General features: G+C 40.0%; 1 protein-coding gene across 1 annotated transcript in view; it reads left to right on the plus strand.

Moving 5' to 3' along the window:
* The window catches only part of DOCK8 (dedicator of cytokinesis 8), a 95766-nt gene that overhangs the window by 60271 nt on the left and 15827 nt on the right, over positions 1-19668 (plus strand). The window contains exons 26-39 of the mRNA XM_014965122.1: positions 2023-2136; positions 3152-3307; positions 6355-6494; positions 7093-7262; positions 8873-9018; positions 9712-9894; positions 10561-10696; positions 11273-11360; positions 13838-13934; positions 14841-14975; positions 16781-16933; positions 17976-18134; positions 18923-19023; positions 19464-19656. Coding sequence (XP_014820608.1) covers positions 2023-2136; positions 3152-3307; positions 6355-6494; positions 7093-7262; positions 8873-9018; positions 9712-9894; positions 10561-10696; positions 11273-11360; positions 13838-13934; positions 14841-14975; positions 16781-16933; positions 17976-18134; positions 18923-19023; positions 19464-19656 — 1971 coding nt within the window. The remainder of the gene's footprint in view (positions 1-2022; positions 2137-3151; positions 3308-6354; positions 6495-7092; positions 7263-8872; positions 9019-9711; positions 9895-10560; positions 10697-11272; positions 11361-13837; positions 13935-14840; positions 14976-16780; positions 16934-17975; positions 18135-18922; positions 19024-19463; positions 19657-19668) is intronic.

A 19668-nucleotide genomic window follows, 5' to 3' on the forward strand; every position in this document is an offset into this window, starting at 1 on the left:
GGCAGCCTCCTGCTCCCCTGGCAGACTGTTTGGTTTTATTCAGCTCAGCTCCCCAGCCTGCTTGTCGGTGTGGCTGCAAGGTACAGGAAGGGAGCCCCCTTTCCCATTGATGGGAAAGGCTGGACACCCATTTTCAGTGGCAGTGCTGCTTTATGCCAGCTTATGCAGGGCATCAAACTGCAGCCCAGGCAAGGCTCATTCCTTTCCTGTTACTCTCATTTCTGCTGAATAGTGGTTTATTCCACGTTTGACTTCTCTGACTGCAGTGGGCTATGCAATATGAAGGCAGTATTTCTCTTGAGGCTTACAAAATTCACCCCAGATCTCTTTAAAGAAGCACTGGCCACAAGAAAATTAAGGTCAAGAAATAAGCTCTAATTGCACTGATCCAATGGATTATAAAGTTGTTCAGTTCTTGCAACCGACTTGTTTTCATGCCCTGGAAGTGCCAAATGCAGTGTGCTAGCCCAGCGGTGTGCTGTGCCACAGGGCAGACCAGGCTGGAGAGACCAGGCAACTGAGGGTGGAGAACGGCAGAAGTGATTGTCACTGTACACTAAGAAGTCATTCCTGAAGTTTTTTACCCTTTGCTCAATCCTTTGGAGTGCTTCTGTGATAGCCACGTTCAGAGAAATTGTCTCCACAGAAATGTTTACTGAAGGTGCCAGTGACATAATTTTTTTAATACATTGTGTAATAAAAATTTGTTACATTAAAAATGTTTTAACGGAACTCTAGGTTTTGCCGAGAGATTAGTATTTTATGGCTTCCTCACAAGAAATACACAGGGGTTTATGGGCTGTTAATTCAATTCCATTTTGATAGAGTGAGTGTATAGAACCTGATTATGTGTGAAAATCCCACTGCAGTGCTTGCAGAATTAGGGCCATTGGTTAGTTGTACAGAGCAGCAATAGGTAATGTGTGTCTGATTTTTAAATCCAAGAGTAATAATCTATGTTTCAATACATGGTTGAGCATGTCAGATTGCCCTGGGATTCTACAGTGATATGTCTGGCATATTTTCACCTACCCAGTAGGGTAGTGGAAAACTAATTTTTTCTTCACAGTAGAAAAATGTCTTGCTGTGTAAATTCCTGGTCATAGGAAATACATAAATCTCTATTCCTGAACAGCAACAAAAAGGTTGAAAAATGAAAAATTAAATCATAACCACCCTGAGGTGCTGCACACCTGTTCTCACTAGTCAGAGACATGAGTAGGGGCAACATTTTTCTCAGTCATCTCTTCTGTCAGTCTTGATTGAACCCACCTGAGGGCTCTGAGCATTAAATGTGTGCAAATCCCTCAGACACCTCCACAAATTCCTCTTGGTGAACTACATATGCTACAGAGATTTTATGATTTAAAATGGTATATTTGAAGTAACTGTAGACTTATTTTAGAGGGCACATGAAGTTTTTCATTATTTTTACTTGGGGGCTGCATATATCTGATAATCAGGCCAATTCTAAGCATGTAAGAACTTAGCTGCTAAATGGTAAACCCCACAGGTTTATCTTACCGGTATTTTTTTTAATCAGTTTTACACTTAAAATTTCTAAACAAAATACTTGGCATTCCATCAGCAGAGCCAATGCAGATTTTTATTAATATTTTAAAGTAATATTTTATGTTTTAAGTACCTAAGCCAGCATTCTCTAATGTTAAAGGTTCCATTTTTTTAAAAAATGGCATATGCAGAATTGCAGCCCATAGGGAATTCAGAACAGGTCTCAAATTCCATTTAATTGCTGTCAGCCCAAAGGCTTGCATAGACAAACTTGTTCATTCATCCTGCAATATTCCTCTGTGAGAGCTACAACATTTGAAATAATTTACAGGAGTAATTCTATATAATTTTAACAAGATCACATAAAGTGAACTGAAATAACCTCGTCCAGTATGTTTCATGAGATGGTTCTAGGAGCTGTTCCCTGTACTATTTTTTAATGATTCTAAAATGTCTTCCACCCTTATGTAAGTTTAATACATCAATTTTTCTCTCCTTTTTTTTTTAAAGGAAAGTGAGCAAGCAGAAAAAATTAATATCAGCCTGGCGTTTTTCTTGTATGATCTTCTTTCTTTAATGGACCGAGGATTTGTATTTAATCTCATCAAACATTACTGTAACCAGGTAGGCAGAATGCATGATTGGGATTGCATTTGGCTTACGGCCAGTCCAGTGTTATGTTCTGTTTGATTCATTTATCCATCAAAATCCTTTGAGTTGTGTTAAAGGTCCAGGTAAATTTCCTTTCTATTGCATATGCAGAGACTTTAAACCTTGTTTGATTTGTGGTCTGCAGAAAAAAATTGAGTGCAGCTTAAGACTCTTTTAGAAATGTCATACTTTGCACTGCTGCAGAGCATCCATGGAGCCTTACTTTTCTTCCCTTACTTTTTACATCCCTTAGACTCAGGGTCTGCAGACCATACAGAGCAGCTTTTCATCTCTGGCTTTTCCAGTGCACTACTGTGATGGAGTATTTAGATTTGGGGGGTTCAACCAAAATGATCCATCTCTGTCTTCTTGCTCTGGATGACTCCCAAAATTAAAGATGATGCAAGATGTTGTTACGAAATTATTTGTGGCATTTGAAGGAGAAAGTTTTCCTTCTGTTTTGTGACCTGATATACTTCCTGTAGTTTTCTACCAAAGGAAGGCCCTCTGTCAGCTGGTGGTATGTAGGAGAATGCAAGGGGGCTACCACTCCAGTTTCCTGTAGTTTGTGCGATGCTCCACTGATTTCATTGTTGATTTGAAGGGAAATGATGGGACAGCTGATGTTCTGTGTTGCCTAGTAGGAATTTTTAATAGTTTGCTACAGACACAGTAGAGTTTTGTTTGGTTTTCATCTCTGTGCTATGCAAAAGGGAAAAAATACTGTATGTTTTTCTTTTGGGAGGGAAAGAAAAAAACACAGTTGATTGTCTCTTGGGAAGCTGGTAAGTCAGCAGGGAAGTGGGGAGATGGACACCACCACTGCCAAACAGAGAGCAGCTGATGGACGAACACTGGTTAGGTACAGGGAACCAGTAAGCATTTTAATGCATGCTGGGCTATTTGTGTATTTCCGTTTCAGGAAGCAGGATGGTAATTTAAATAGTGCACGCCCATCACATGACACTTTTTTGGCTTGCTTTTGTAGCTCTCGAACAAGTTGAATTCACTCTCCACCCTGATTTCCATGAGACTGGAGTTCCTGAGGATTCTCTGCAGCCATGAGAATTATCTTAATCTGAACCTATTCTTCATGACCTCCGCATCTGCTCCAGCATCCCCCTGCCCTTCCTTATCCTCCCAGGTAGGCATCCGTTAGACAGTATTGCATGAATGTCACATGAAGCACACATGTAGAGAAAGACTTACATTGGTTAAGGTTAGAATTAGCCATTGTTGGATCAGAGACAACTTCCCTCCTGAAAGAAAAGGGCCAGAAGAATAAAGACTAAGGGAATACTACCACAAAACTGCATCTACACAAGTTAAAACAACCCAACACAGATATGTGCCCCTCTAGAAACATGCAAACTGAAAACCACTGTTAAGGTAGACATGCAATGTCTAAAAGGCTCTGAAGGCTAGTTTACAGACACACTTATATCCCATGCATACACAACCACAAATGCAGATTTCAGTATCTTTTTTAGAGAATTATGGCATACGGCCGTGCGCAGCAAACTTTCTGTGCATTTATCTTCTAGCAAAGTAGATGTAGATGCTACCACTATGTAAGTTAGTGACTAAAACACTGCAATTTTCAATATCCTGAAATAATTAATTTCTTTTGCGCCTTAGTGTTGTTCAGAGCAGGATTATTGTGCTTTCCTTCTCAAATAGTAGCTTTATTTGCTTGGATTGCTCCCCAGCCCAGTAGTATAGTTGGTGTTATGACTTTGCCAATGATTTCACTGGGTTTTCTGGACAATGTTTTCCCTTTAATTTGAACCTTATGTTTTTTCTGTGTGGAAACACTCAGGTGTTCTGAGCAGGCCTCTCCACATGTTTTTTGTGAATGCCCCTCCTCATCACTTCTCATCTCTCCAGGATGTAATTCCCAGTATGTGCACATTTTTCAGACCTTATACTGACACAGCTCTAGACTTTCTGAATATCAGGACCCCCCATCCATCATCCTGGCCTTGGAGCTCATAAACACATTCAATAAAGAAATTGTTGTCTGGCATGCCATACACTATTTTGCCAGTCTTGTGCTCTTCTCTACATTCTATTTAGATGGTATCTTGCTTTTACCATGGGGCATACCCCCTAATAAAAGGGTGCTAGCCTGCTTGTTTTCCACCTCAGTGGTGTTGCAGAGGTCAGGACTGAGATGAAGCATTTCAGTGCAATGCCCCATAATGCCCCCGAGCCCTTTGATGCAGGGGAATGGAACTGAAGCTAAGAATGGTGGAAAGTAGAAAGACACTGAGGAGCTGAACAGTTCAAATTTACAGGTCTTTTTCAAGTGTCATTGCTAAAGAATTGGTTGGATACTAAGATGTGCTACATCTCATACCTTAAGGGTTCTGAGACGTTAATAGTACAAATAATATTGTCTTGAAGTTTTTCCTGGTCACAGAACCGCAGAATCACAGAATCACATGGGATTGGAAGGGACCTCTTGGAGATCATCTAGTCCAACCCCCCCTGCCAAAGCAGGTCCACCTAGAGCAGGTTGCACAGGAACATATCCATGCCGGTTTTGAATGTCTCCAGAGAAGGAGAGTCCACCACCTCCCTGGGCAGCCTATTCCAGTGCTCTGCCACCCTCACAGTAAAGAAATTCCTCCTCATGTTTAGGTGGAACTTCTTACATTCAAGTTTGTACCTATTTCCTCTTGTCCTGTCAGTGGGCACCACTGCAAAAAGACCGGCCCCATCCTCTTGACACCCTCTCTGGTCATAGAGGCAAAGCACGAAGGTCCTAGAGTCAGGATTTCCCAATAGTTTTGTTTAATGCTAATCCTGGATGCCAACGACCTAGAAATGGGACTCTTCTGCCTATGGGGAAAAAAGAAATCAGCACAGTTCTTGCAACTAGTTCTAGCAAGTCAGAGCTGGGCAGACACCAGTTTAATAACTATTTACTTCAAGCAACATCATCAACTCTTTTTCTCCTTTAGGAGTAACCTGTGAAGTACAACCTGCACAAATCAATAATGCTTTTGCGGCCCTTGGATGATTTAATACATTAGCTGACCGCCCTTGCAGTAATTTTGATCTGACTGCAGGAGTGCTGCCCTACTAGAGTCAGATTTTCAGTAAGAAATGTGGCCTTGTGAATAAATCTTTTGGAATTCTTGGGAGAGAAGCCAAATTCACTTAACTGGGTGCTCTTCACTTTAACGTTATTCCACACAAACATAGCACAAAGACAGCAAGTGACTGTCTGCTAGAGGTTGAGATGGGAGCAGCCTAAAGTACATGGATCCAATAGACAGGCCTGCTTAGAGACATGAGTTTCATTTGACCCAGTATGCTGGAAGGCAGCTGCCACAGTGTGGTATACTGCTACTTCATGTGTTTGTTTTCTGGGACTACTCCTGGGTGACTGACAGAAAGATTGGGAAAGAATATTGAAGAATATAAATTAAAAGCAAAATTTGGACTCGTAAACCCCAGTAGCTGCAATGGGAAGTAGAGTCTAAGACTTATGCTCACCAGATCGGGGGACAAAAACATTCCAGGTGACCTGTGGCACAGACCTATGAGTAGAGAAGCTAAGAAGTTCACAACACATATATAGCAGCAACTTTCCATTCCTGGGCTGGCTGTATATCAGTCATAGCCATAAGTTACAGCAGTTTGAAGGCTGCTCTAAATTATGCTAGCTGCCAGCAAGCTCAGCCAAGGATTTCCAGGGTGAAAGGAAACACTGTTCACACGTCTTTTCTGACCTTACTTCCCTGCTAGACATCATGGGTGCTGAAGAATGCACAGTGCAGAGCTTCTGACACCAAGGTCCCTCTTAATGTAATGGCAGCCTCCTGCCCAGTGGCGGCTCTGCAACAGTAAGAACAAAGAGTTGTAAACATGGAGAAAATTCTGACCTTGTGTCCTGTCCAAACTCATGAATAGAGGCTAGGAATTTAACATCTCAAAAAATGTCAAATGGGTTTCTCACAAAGAATGGAAAGGATGAGATTGCATCCTAGCAAGCATGTAATTTGAAACCAGATGCTTTTTATTCCATGCTCAGGTGTTTTCTTCCAAAATGTCTAACCTTCTTTCAAAGTCTGTGCTTTTCTTCTGGTAGAGATTTTTTCCGTTAGCAGATGTGACTGCAACATCTTTAAGAAGCTTTGATTTCAGTGATCATTCTTTAACACTTCTAATATACTTCTGCAGAACTCTAGCTCCTGCTCTAGTTTCCAGGACCAGAAAATTGCTGGTATGTTTGACCTCTCAGCTGAATATCGTCAGCAGCACTTCCTGACTGGCTTACTTTTCACTGAATTGGCAGCAGCGCTGGATGCAGACTGCGAAGGGTGGGTATCCCAATTTGCAGATTTTAGAGTGGAATCGTGTCACATTATTACTCTTGGCAAGGTCATGGTTTGATTGCAGGGCAGTCCTGTTTCCCGGACTCTCTTCAGTAAGTCACTCTGTAACATAGCAATAACCCAGTCATTGTTTTATCTCCAGTATGTTGCTCCTAGTGAATAAAAATATTTGTTGCAGTAGCGTTAGCTAAATACAACACAAATGAGAACACAAATTTTCAGTTGCTCTTCTCTGTTGCTCTTCTCTCTAAAACACCTCTGCCTTGTCTGAGCTTAAGAGTTTAGCTAAACTTTTGCCAGTCTGATGCTTTTCTTTAAGAACCTCTCTTCACCATATTGAATTTTTATGGGAAGTTTGAAAGACTTGGGTGCTGTCTGATTGTGGTGAAGTGGCTTGGAGATATAAGATAGCTATCTTTTACAGGGAGTATGAATCTCTGCTCAGAATGGAAGAGATTAAATAATGAATATTGGTGTATTAATTTGTTTCTTTCACCTCCACTCTGCTTCTTAAATCTTTGATTTATAAATAATTTGTGCATGACCCATTAATGGAACTTGTGGATGCGTTTTGTGTTAACAGGATTAGCAAGGTGCAAAGAAAAGCTGTCAGTGCTATCCTTAGCCTGCTGAGTTCCCATGACCTAGACCCACGTTGCTCCAAAAAAGAGGTGAAGATTAAAATTGCAGCTCTCTACCTCCCTTTGGTTGGTATCATTTTGGATTCACTGCCACAACTTCATGATTTTACAAGTAAGACCTTTTTCTCTTTATATTTTTCAGCTTCTTAGAGCCACTTGTCTAAACAATCTGTCAAACACAAAAGAGCTTGTGCTAAGTGCAGAAATCCCCCACAATCTAGTAAGGTTGAATATTTCTTTACTTGGAAGTAAACTGGATTATTAAAGGCAGGAACACTTCAGTGTCCTCACTTCATGAGCAAATGATAGACACGTGATGTATCTGTAAGTACTCCTGCCTGTATCAGTGCAAATATTATGATTCTGCAAATAAAGACTTCAAGATCTGTGAGAAATACTGAGATATTGATAGGTTTAACACACAAGTACGGAAGATAACAAGAGTGGTTCTGACACTGTGTTAGATCACAATTAAATAACTGTCTTCTTTGTATCTTGTCTTATTGCTCTGTAGTGCTATTAACATGATACCAAAGTTAATCTCGGGCACATGTAATCATCACACAGGAAACATATTTTTATCATCCGTTACAGCTATAAACTTTGATCTACATTATCAAGCCTTTAAAACAATGTTATCTGAGATGTTTCCTTGCATTTTCCTACATGTGTGTTCATATAATACTGCTGAAAGTAGCTATTTCACATATTCTTGTAAGATAGGTCTCTGAAAAACTACATTTCACTTCCATAAATAAAATAAAGGCTATAAAGAAAAAAGGTGTAATCTTTGAAGAATATATTTTTGTCACTCATTCTGAAAATACTATGCATTTAGATGTCTGGACAAAACACAACACTATGAAAATATTATTTAGCACTTTCAGTCAAATAGGATGAAAGCATTTATTGTACATTGGCTAATCAGATCTCACCCTATTCTTCTGATTAAGTATTATCCTTATACCACAGATGAAAAGGAGACATTATCAGGAAGCCCAAGTGTACCAGAATGGCTAGGTACTAGAGTGTCTGTCTCTTTGACTACCTGTCACAAGTGGCTGTTGACTTCATTCTGAACACACTGGGACTGGCTGGTCACTCAGCTTCTCTGAAAAACAGGACTAGTTAAGCACAAAATGGACAGTCAGAATCAGAGATTTTTATAAAACTTAGGTATAAATAAATTTATTTGCTGAAAGTTATATTGAGAACTGTCAGGGAATAGAAGCAGCTAGATGCCTAAAATTAAACTTGTTCTTTAGCCAGCACGCAATACAGGCTCTGTCACTTGTTAGCAGACTTACATACTTTGTTGAATATCACCAGATCCATGTATGGCTTTTGCATTGATCGTCTTGCCTGAAATGGACTGGAACTAGATGGTTCCAAGTCTTGTGATGCACTGCCTTACCTTTGAACTTCAGAGACAACCTCACATTTACTACTGCCTTTGCTTTTAATTTAGCTTCTCTGAACACATGGAGCTTGTTGGAATCTCCTTTCCCTGTGTTTATTTGAGCAATTTGGCAGCCTTTGCAGATGGCTGCAATCTGTCTTGCTACTGCTGTACCTCTTTCACTGATTAATACATCAGCCAGACCAACAGTTTCAGGACTGTGCCAATTGTTCTGTTACGTTACAGCCTGATGGAAGACTGTGACATAAGAGTGGCAACAACTAGATTGCTCCTGAAGCTCCAATGAGATATTTCAAATCTAGTTTCAGATGCTCGCAGTGGAAAAGGACGCACAGGAAATCCAGAAGAAGAACAAGATTCTGCAGGTGCAATCAATCAAAATGTGGCCCTTGCAATTGCAGGGAATCAGTTCAACCTCAGGACCTCTGGAATATCTCTGGTGTCCCTGGTATGTTCAGTGCTCTGCCGATCTTCTTTCTTGTATCTGTTTTCCTCTTTCTTTGTTTTCTCCTTTTATCCTTTCTTGCAACTAATTACTGCAGTCATGAGGAACTTCTTTCCTCCAGCTCCAAAAAGTGCCTCATGTTCCTCCTGTCATCTCTTCCTTTTCTCTGCTAGTTATTTACCATAAGTAGTTCCATTTTTTCTCCCACATGCCTATATCCATTTCCACATCCAACCTAGACTCATTTCCAGATCAGTAAATACCCCTATGACTCCCCGACTCCCTCCCAGTCCCAGTTTCACCTGAATCCATGGATATAAGACTCAAGATCCTTCTTTTTCTCTCTCTGTCTCTTTCTTCGTGGTTGTTTTTATTTTCTACACAACTTGACTGGCATAACTGTGTGACAAAAGGGGACCAAAAAGTTACATAATATTTTTCTACATTATTCTAAGGTAATTAAAATACACAAATGTAGCAAACAAAGCTCTTGTGCTTCTTTCTGAGTTTCCCATGCGTGCAACTGGTCCTGTCACTAACTACACACACATTTAAAAAATACAAACAATATGACCTGGAAGAGATTAAACTTACTGAAGTTCCGTCCTGAGATCTGATTTCACTGAAATTCAAGTAATACTACTTCACATGAATGACCTCCCTCTTCTTTTTCTTCTTTCAACTACCTGCTGCTAGCCCTACAGACAGAGTGCCACATTAGGTCCTGATACGACTCGCAACCTTTTGATCTGTTTCCTCTGGATCATGAAAAACGCCGATCAGAATCTAATACAGAAATGGATTGCGGACCTGCCATCCATGCAGTTGAACAGGATTTTAGACCTCCTCTTCATTTGTGTCTCATGCTTTGAGTACAAAGTGAGTGAAACATGGCCTGATTCCTTTTTTTTTTTTTTTTTTTTTATACCTTACCTTCCAGCTGTCAGGGGGGAATTGTTATTGACAATTGTTAAATTAGCTCTTGTCTAATCTATGCTACAAATGGACAAATTCATTCAGATAAAATAACTGACGCTAGCCTTCAAGCAAAATGCCGTCAAAACCTTTGAGGATGTCATATGAAGCTGGCTTAAATTGTTTTATTATTTTCCTTTTCTGGGGATTTGAGGGCTATTTTTGGTGGACAACCAAAAGTAAATACTGCAGCTGTTCTCCTTATACTCTACCCATTTCAAAGCAAGCTTGTGGTAGATGACCCTTTAGGTAGATGATCTGGGACTAGACATCAGGCCTCCCTTCTCCAACAGGGACTGTCTGAAATGTATCAAATAACCTTCTCTCTGAGCTTTAATTTCTCTCTCTGTAGCACTTGGAGATACATATTTCTGTTTATTAGCAATATATATACTACCTCTTTCCTCATTTGCAAATTTAATTAACCTTTATATATTACTCAATCATATCGATTGCTTTTTGCCCCCTCTACAGGTCCTTCTGTTGTGTCTGATTCTGGAGATATAATGTCTTTGGACTCATGTCCAAAGATGGAGGCATATGTGTTGATTGCTTTGACTTTACTTTCAGGGCAAACAAAGCTCAGATAAAGTTAGCACCCAAGCTCTGCAGAAGTCGCGAGACGTTAAGGCCCGATTAGAAGAGGCTTTACTGAGAGGTGAAGGAGCCAGAGGAGAAATGATGAAGCGCTGCAGAATACCAGCTGGTACTTGATACTTCTATCTCCCCATGTCTTTTGAGACATAAATGAGTTTTTTGGGTTTTATGCACACGCCCCATTTTCGTTCTTATATTTTTGACCCACAGTCCTTTCCCTTGCAGGCCTTTCTTGGTTTTGCTGTAGACAAAAGTATCATTAGCTTTCAGCTAGCCACAGTGTAGCCAGGAGTGAGCTCTTCTCAGCTGAAGAATATAAGGCCAACTAAGAAGTCCTAAGACATTCTGAGAAGTTGTGTTAGTGTCTAATCAAAAGCCAAGAAATGGTGTCAGAACTACCCATAAGAACAAATTGTTCATAGCAAAAAAAGGTGTTTTTTTTTAATAATTGGAACAATTTGTGTTTAGGTCTTAGAAGACATTTGTAAGCAAGCTAACGTTCTAGAAATCCTACATGAAAAAAGTGATGGGGTCCTGTCCTTTTACTAGAGCCCTGAGGCTGTGAAGTTGAATGCTTTTAGTTCTGACAAACTGCTACAGACATGTATCTCATTCTTTCAGTGGGCTATCAGACTTCAGGTGTCCCCTTTTGCTTTAATCTCACTGATATATGTTGCACTTTCAGGGAATGACAGGTCAGCAGGGCTAAATGAAAACCTGCGCTGGAGAAAGGAACAGACTCACTGGCGGCAGGCAAATGAGAGACAAGATAAGTACGTAGTTTAATAAATATATACTGCTTTTATTAGAACCAAGCTGTTTGGGTTTTTTATGTTCTAAGATGTTTTATTACAAAATCAGCAGTTGCAATCCTTTCCCTCTTCTGTCAGAGAAAGAAATAGAAAATGTTTATGTGGCAGAAGTATTTAACTGTTGCTATGACACACCAAAGAGATTACAAATACTCGAATGAGAAGTTTAAATAGTTATCCACACATTTTTTCCTTCTGATTAGCAGTGTGATAAACACCAGTTATTGATACAAGTTGTATGAAATACTCCACAGAGGCTTGCTGTGACATTTATTTTGGTGTTGCTATGGCTCCTCACCGTATACAGTATATTTGTATAAGTTTTGCTACATTAAATCAGCTGAGCTGGGTGTGACATTCTGTGTTAAAATTGAGAAGAGTTATTGGCAGGAGTAGGGGAAGATGATTCTGTAGTGAATATTTTTCTCGTTGCAGGTTTTAAGTTTTAAAGTCTCAGTACGTTTCACCTTATCAGCGCTATATGGTAGTAGTGTCTTGGTTTATGGAAAACTGTGTTTTTGTGGGTGATTTGTGTTGTAACAGCATTTTCATATGGTACATGCTAAGTGTCTGTAAGCATGGAACTGTTTGCTTTTCCCTAAAGGAGATGTGTCATTTGTGCGTAGATACTTGCTTGAATTTTGTTATGTGGCAGCTATGCTGTTGTAGACATGATTATTTCATACCATTTTTAACACAAGATTGTTAATTTGCAATTTCTCCAAACTTTTAAAAAATAATCCTTCCACCTTCTGTGCCGGATTGGAAGAGGTGCAGATCCAGTGTGAATACTCTTGTTTTGCCCTGAAAGTAGCTTGCTTTCTCCCAGGCAGTTTCACTGAAATCAAAGCAAAACAGTCCTAAAGCAGCAACTCTATAATATCTCTTTACAGGAGTTTAGTTAAACCACTTAAAATAAAATTTCTGGTTACATAAGTAAACTCTTCATACTGTCCAGGCCTTTCTGGTTTACCCAGCACTCATCACTGAGGTATGCGAGATCCTTGGTCTCATTCTTTGTGGATCCCTTTAGTGTCTGTGTCCCATAAGCAAGGTGTTTGCAGGTAGTATGTGGCATGGCAGGTTTGCACAGTGAGGCCACTCAGCCTCACTCAGCCTGCTGCTTCTTCAGTCTCCAGCATGCTTTGTGATTGTAGTTGCAGTTATAAGCTAAGTGTGGTGTCAGAGAGGATTCAGTCAGCATGGTTAATGCACAAGGCTGAATGATTGCTGGAAATGGTTCAAACAGCTATGCTGTTTGCTTGATTTGTTCAGTTCTTACTCATATTTAGCGATCCCTGGCTTGATTATGGCACTTTTGGCAGACCCTTCTGTTCTTTGTTGATTTGAGTCATTGTAATTAACAATAGTACAACTCCATGACTTCCTTTCCTAGTCCTTCCCAGAACTATCTGGTTGTGCCCGAAAAGATAGCTCTTTTCTGGTTTTCTTTTTGGGTAAGACTGCTGGGCACAAAAGGTAAATGAACATGGCAGAAAAGCCACAGATTTTGCAGTCACTCAGAAGTGTCATTGCAAGGGTGTTGCTCCAGCCATAGACATTCATGTTACAAACTTTGGCCCAAGTGACAGCAGCTCTAATTTCAAGTTCTAGACAGCAGCTTCTGGCCATGAAACAGCCCTTTTCTAAGCAGTTTAGGAGAAAGAACAAAGCCTCCTCTTTGTGTTTCTGGCATAGAAGTGATCTCTGAAAATACACTTCTGTTAGGAGCTGCACCTATGCTTAAGAGCATCCGGTTGTGGAGGAGCTGTGTTGCAGCTCATCCTTAAGTGTAAACTAACAGGGTATCACGCATCGCCTTACCACCACCTTCTGTCTTTTATACATGCTTCGGTGCTCTCTTAACTGCCTGGGGCACCACTGTATTGACCCTGCAGCTGTTGGACCTGCTGTGTTATGTTGTCAACAGTCTCAAGAATCAACATTTTAAATTACTTACATTAAAGACTGCTGCTGTGGCATTGAAGCAATTTCCCCTTTGCCCAAGCCTCTATTTTTACTTTTTTTTTTTTCCTGAAAAGTGTCAGATCGGTTGCCTTTTATTCCATTTTGGGTTTTAGTGTCCTGCTACAGGTAATGCATTCAGAAATTACTGCATAGCTTATTGAACAATTGAACATGATATTGAGGGCAGAGTAGCCATTACACAGATTGCTATTAAGGATGCAGAAGCATCTATCTGAACTATCCAGACGCCTAGTTTTCAGGTGTCCCCTTTGGGACTTCTGTTCTATGATAACAGCTCTCCTCATTTGACACAGTATGTCTTAGGAACCACCTCTGAACACTATTTTCGTTGTTTGCTTTTACAGGATCATTCAGAATGGTATTGTTTGTATTTTGACTTTGTTTAAACAGCAGACTATCTAACTCTTGGGGAACTCTCTGCATGCTTTAATTAGAACTCCTTTTTGCAGGACAAAAGCTGAGCTAGATCAAGAAGCTCTGATCAGTGGAAACCTGGCAACTGAAGCTAACCTGATCGTTCTTGATATGCAAGAGAACATCATCCAGGTGGGAAATGGCAGAGCTGGATTGGTACCAATCCCTGCTCCCTCAGAAGCCAGTGAAAGAAGATTCATTTCTCCTTTTGTTTCTTAGGCAGTGCAAAATGTTTTAATTAAAGATCTTCCATAAACTTGTATACTCTTGAAGGGAAAAAGATCAATGAATCCAAAGGAAATTGCTGCCTGCCTGCAGAACTTACTTAGCTTCTAGGAGCCAGATGCAGTAAAATTTCACAGGTTCTTCAACAGCATTGGAACCATGATAGTTGGCTCTGCTTAAACATGGTCTCCTAGTTTAGGAGAGACAGTCCAAATTCGTGGGTATGGGAATACTACTGTTGGAACAACATGCATATTCATAGATAGCAAGGAGAAAACTTAGTTCTTGAAAACCTGTTAGTACAAAAATGATTAGCTACTAGACTCCTGTAGTACTGGGCATGGTTTTTGCATGACACCACTCATAGCACCTAGTCTCTCCCCTGTTTGGTTTGTGGGTTTGATCAGAGCATACCAGTATGCCTATTTAGACTATATGCCCCAGGAAATCAGAGCATGAGGGGACAAGGGGAAGGATGGTGCTTGCCCACCACAGGTTCATTTCCTGATCCAAGGCATATGAAAGATTGGATGGAGCGCAAACAGAGCTTCAAGAGTCGCTGCAGAAGCTGGCTGAACTTAAAAATGCATGGAAGGTTCTGCAGATATTGAGAAATGTTTGGGACATTTTCCCCTCAGTCTTCCTGATCACTACAAAAGTGTTTTGAAGCAGAGGTTAACAAATGAAAAATCTGCAATCTCTAAATTCCTGGATGTGTCTCATAGACAGGAGAGCAGAACTTCGGTTCCTATGTGCTAGTTCATTGCTGAATAACCTCACAAAGGTATTGTTGTTTTTTTCCTGCATGTGTAGGCAAGCTTTGCAGCAGAGTGCAGAGACAATCTTTTGGGAGGAGTTTTGAAGGTCCTGGTAAATTCTCTTGGCTGTGATCAGAGCACCACTTACCTGACTCATTGCTTTGCTACACTTAGAGCACTCATTGCTAAGGTATGCTCTTAACATACTTAAGTTTTCATGCTTCCAATCAAGTTATTAGAGCAGCATTTCTAGAGCAGAGCTGTGTGCATTTACCTACCACTTCACCTTTGGCATTTGTTAAAGATGTTTTGCATATGTAAATACAAATGTGTATATATAGCAATGTTGTAAGGCTGTTTCATTGATCATACAAGATGGAATAACTGAATCTCAATAATGTCATGGTTTTAGCAGTCTCCTCTTAAATACAGGTGATATACTAATGAAAAGGTAAAACATCCATGTTATATTTCACATGCATTCTGATTTTAGTTAGGAATCTTAATGCCAAGGATTGCACAGATTCCATAAAGTCAAAATTAAATTATTATATCATCAGGACTAGTTTCCAATCAGTTGGGCAGTGGGGAAATCAAAGCTAACTCATCAGAGATCAGGCAGATCATTCTAGGTTTTTACTTCTAAGATGGGTTCCAAAACTCTGAGTAGGTTTTAAGATGTTGACATGTCTTCATCCTGCTTGAAAACTAAGCCAAATCCTAACCTCTCTTTCATTTCTGTATCACCAATTAAAAAAAAAAATCAAAATGTATATAAGGACAGAATTTAACTCAACATTTTTATAATATGGGTCATAATGGGTTAGATGCTTCATGGGGACTCTCTAAAATCTGTTTAAAATTTGTTCTTCTACAAAGAGAAGAGTTTCACAAAGGAAAAATCCATGAAATCTTTTTTTTCCCTTGAACTATTCTAAAATGCAAATAACGAACAGGATACTCCTGTCCAATTAATGCCTGTCTGCTGTTAAATGCAGATTGGCTGACAAAGCCTAATTAAAGGGTAGGTATCTGCATAGTTATGAAACTCATAATTATGTTTTCATTGTACCTTATCTTTGAAAGCTAACTTCCAATTACAATAATGAATTTTGTGAAGCAATTGTTATTCTCATTGAAATAGATCTTCCAGTTAAGCTGACTCAGTTCTGTATTTTATGAAGCAATCATTCCAATTATTTCTATTGCACTGTAGGTACATAGATGTTATTTTACGAATAAAAATGATAGAACCCTGTGCCAGCAGGCTTGTAATATAAATTAGACATAAAATAGGGAGATAATGGAGTGAAGAAAGATTGAGAACTGGGAAATGGGCCTGCAAATGGAAAATAATAACCTGTGTTCTGCCTGCACACCTTTATCAGTCCTACATATGTACATACAGTACTGGTGCCTCTGTGCTGTCTACAGTGAGAGTGTCTTAGGGCAGAAATCCTCCCCCCAGGTTTATTGTTTGCAAGATGCATTGTGGAGACATTGTAAAGGAGGGTCTGGGCAGTGGAAGTTTTGTGGCACATCATAGGAGGAAGAACACGCTGGAGGGCTAGGGAAGGGTAGGGCATTGGTGCAAAAAGCTAGTAATTGCTCTTTATGCTTAAGGAATTATTTGCATGTTTCATCAACATTTATATATTCTGAAAATGCAACTCTCTGTGATTCTAAGAATTTTGCAGTAACTGATGTTTTCAAAAACTCATAAAGCTATGGGGCTTTCAGAAATTTTTTCATTCTCTCTCTTTCTGCTACTCTTTTTCTAAAAACAAAGACTATTTTCAAACACTTCTTCTATGTAGAAAAGCTTAAAAATGGAACCTATAGCATCACAGGAATTGAAATCCAGATTTTAAAAGTATAAAATGTAGTTTTTGCAAACTTTAGTCTTTGAATCCTGTGATTTTTGTGCACTAAGGTAATGATGTTTTAATGGCCAGAAATGAGAGCAATGAATATTTTCTTCTCTATCCCCCTTAGTTTGGAGATTTCCTGTTTGAAGAGGAGGTTGAACAATGTGCTGACCTGTGTCAAAGAGTTCTCCATCACTGCAGCAGCAGCATAGATATTACACGGACTCAAGCCTGTGCCACTCTTTATCTCCTCATGAGATACAGCTTCAGCTCTACCAGTGTAAGATTTTGAGAAGGCAGTATGTTTTGTGCCACCTTTTTTTGCAATCAATTTAATATGAAGCTAAAGTTGTGATAGCAAATGGAATGCATCTACAGATAAATGGTCATATGTTATGCTGTTTAGCACATTTGAACCAGAAGAGGTGCTAGAAGTGTAGAGGGTAAAGTAGTTTTAATAACTGTTCATTACTTTGTTTAGGAAAATGTGACTTTTTCTGCAACCTCTGTAAATGCATCTTCAAATGCAACAGCATTTCTGATAGAAAGGACTATACAATGCATAAGCAATACTCTTCATTTTGCCATGCTGGGTTTTTTTCACTCCTATGTCAGAACTAGTTAAACTTAGACTAGGTCTATTCTAATGCAAATACAACCTCAGTAGAATTACTGTATGCTTATATTGGTCCCAGGAGCAGGCTCTGGTTTTTACAACACATAGGGAGCAAAGTGCATATGTTATGCATGTAGGTTCACAATGTCTTAGCATCAAAGGACATACATTAGCATTTTGGGTAGCATATGAACTTGCACAGCATTTTCTCACTAGCTGTTATTTTAAAAGCCTTGAATATATAAAAACTGTTGGCTTTGCAGGAGGAAAATGTGCCTCTGAGACACCATGCTCAGCAAGGCATCATGCATCAGCACATGAAAGCCTCAGAGGCCTTTTGGTTCCCAGACTTGTTTCCAGAATGTTTTCCCAGTGCTGCTTCCTCTTCTTCTCCTCTGGGGGTAGCCTGATTTTCACATCCACTGGCCACTGTGCAGAGGGGGAAAAGAGGTGCTTCGCCCTATGTATTTCAAGGTATAGTCTTGCCCCAAAGTACAGACATGCCAGAATTAGGGAACTTTGGCTTAACCAGGTAAAACAGGACTAGCTTTGATACACCAGAGGCCACTTGTGTGAGTGGTGAGTTTAACACACTCAGTGTAGGCAGGAGAAAGTGGGTTTGGTTTATACACTAGGCAGAGGTGTGTGAAATTATATGCATGGTGCAGTGCCATCATTCACTCATGCTTTTTTTTTTTCCTCGAAGAATTTTGCAAGAGTGAAGATGCAGGTGACCATGTCACTAGCCTCTCTGGTTGGCAAATCACCTGAGTTTAACGAGGAATTCCTTCGACGATCCTTACGAACCATCCTAGCCTATGCAGAGGAAGATGCGGATATGCAGGCAACTCCATTTCCCATTCAGGTCAAATAATTTATGACATCTGTGGCTTTTATTAGGAACTTTCACATAGGAATGTGCTTGGAGCAAGTCCTAGACCTTGGTCATCCAAAGCAATTAAAATTAAGATGCAGAGGTTATTGCATGAGTCCATTCCTAACACAACAATAAGTGGAAAAGAGGTGGAGGGCATAATTCCATAGAATAAACTCTTAAGAAGTTCCATGGAAAGGAGAATCATCTCTTAGCTTTTGTGCAGCTTTCCTCTGGACTCCAGCAGGAACTGTACCCTATAAGAGTTTCCTAAGATGGAATTTGATTCATTATGTTTTCAGACAAGTAGCATCTTGGAAACTTCTTTCTCTTTTCCAATTCATAAGGTGACAGCAGCAATAAGGAAAAACATTTCAGACAACTGGCAGAGGCTTTGCTAAAATTCTTACAGTAACTCAGCTTTTGCTGAAGACTTACAAAGACTTACAAAAATCTGCTTTGTTATCAGATCACAGATCAACTAAAGATGATTATTAGCACGTATGTTTGATCATTTTTTTTCATCCAGAAATAAACAGATCAACGGATTCCAGCTCATTTTATTAATTATAATGTGTGTATAGTATTTGCTACACTAACAGTCTTTGCTGCATTGAATAGAGTTGGAAAAATATATCTTGTAGCAATTCAGAATCCTGACATTTCCTTGGATAAGGGACTAAAATAGAGTAACACCATCTGGTGTAAATGCTGTTATTTTTCTATAAAGGAAAAAATAAACACCTGAGAAATGGATGTTGATCTTTTTATTACTGCAGGTAGAGGAGCTGCTGTGTAATCTGAACAGCATCCTGTCAGATACAGTAAAAATGAGGGAGTTTCAGGAAGATCCGGAGATGCTCATGGATCTGATGTACAGGTGAATCCATTTAGATTTGCTAATGAAGAAATTCTGCAGTGAGGTGAGCACAAGAACAGTGTGTTTTAGGGACAAGCTGTGGACAAACCGTCTAGCTGTTCTGTTGGTGTACATTCCCACTTTAGCAGAGCTCAGGCTGTGGGACTGAGCATGTTGCGGTGGAGCCACTGGGAGATGGTCATAGACTTAAGCAAGGATAGGAGGCAGGGACTGATGAACACTGAAGAGTCTTGGGTTCAGCAGTTCCACTCTCCTCATAGCCCCTGTGTGTCCCGCCTACTCCTGCCTAAAGATTTCTTTTCCCATGTGCTTAGTGAATTACACAGAATAAAGACAGAGATGTCTCCTTCCATTCAGCCAAAGTGGAGAATTATAAAGGTTCTTCCTTTTGTTTGAGAAGAAGTGATTGTTCACACCTCCTTTCTGCCCTGTGTTGTTAGAATTGCCAAAGGATACCAGACATCGCCCGACTTGAGGCTGACTTGGCTGCAGAACATGGCAGAGAAGCACACCAAGAGGAAGTGCTACACAGAAGCAGCCATGTGTCTGGTTCATGCGGCAGCGCTGGTGGCAGAGTACCTCAGCATGCTTGAAGATCGAAACTATCTCCCAGTGGGCAGCGTCAGCTTTCAGGTAAGGAAAGTC

Source organism: Calidris pugnax, unplaced genomic scaffold, assembly GCF_001431845.1.
Source record: "Calidris pugnax isolate Ruff unplaced genomic scaffold, ASM143184v1 scaffold273, whole genome shotgun sequence".
NCBI classification, from domain to species: Eukaryota; Metazoa; Chordata; class Aves; order Charadriiformes; family Scolopacidae; genus Calidris; species Calidris pugnax.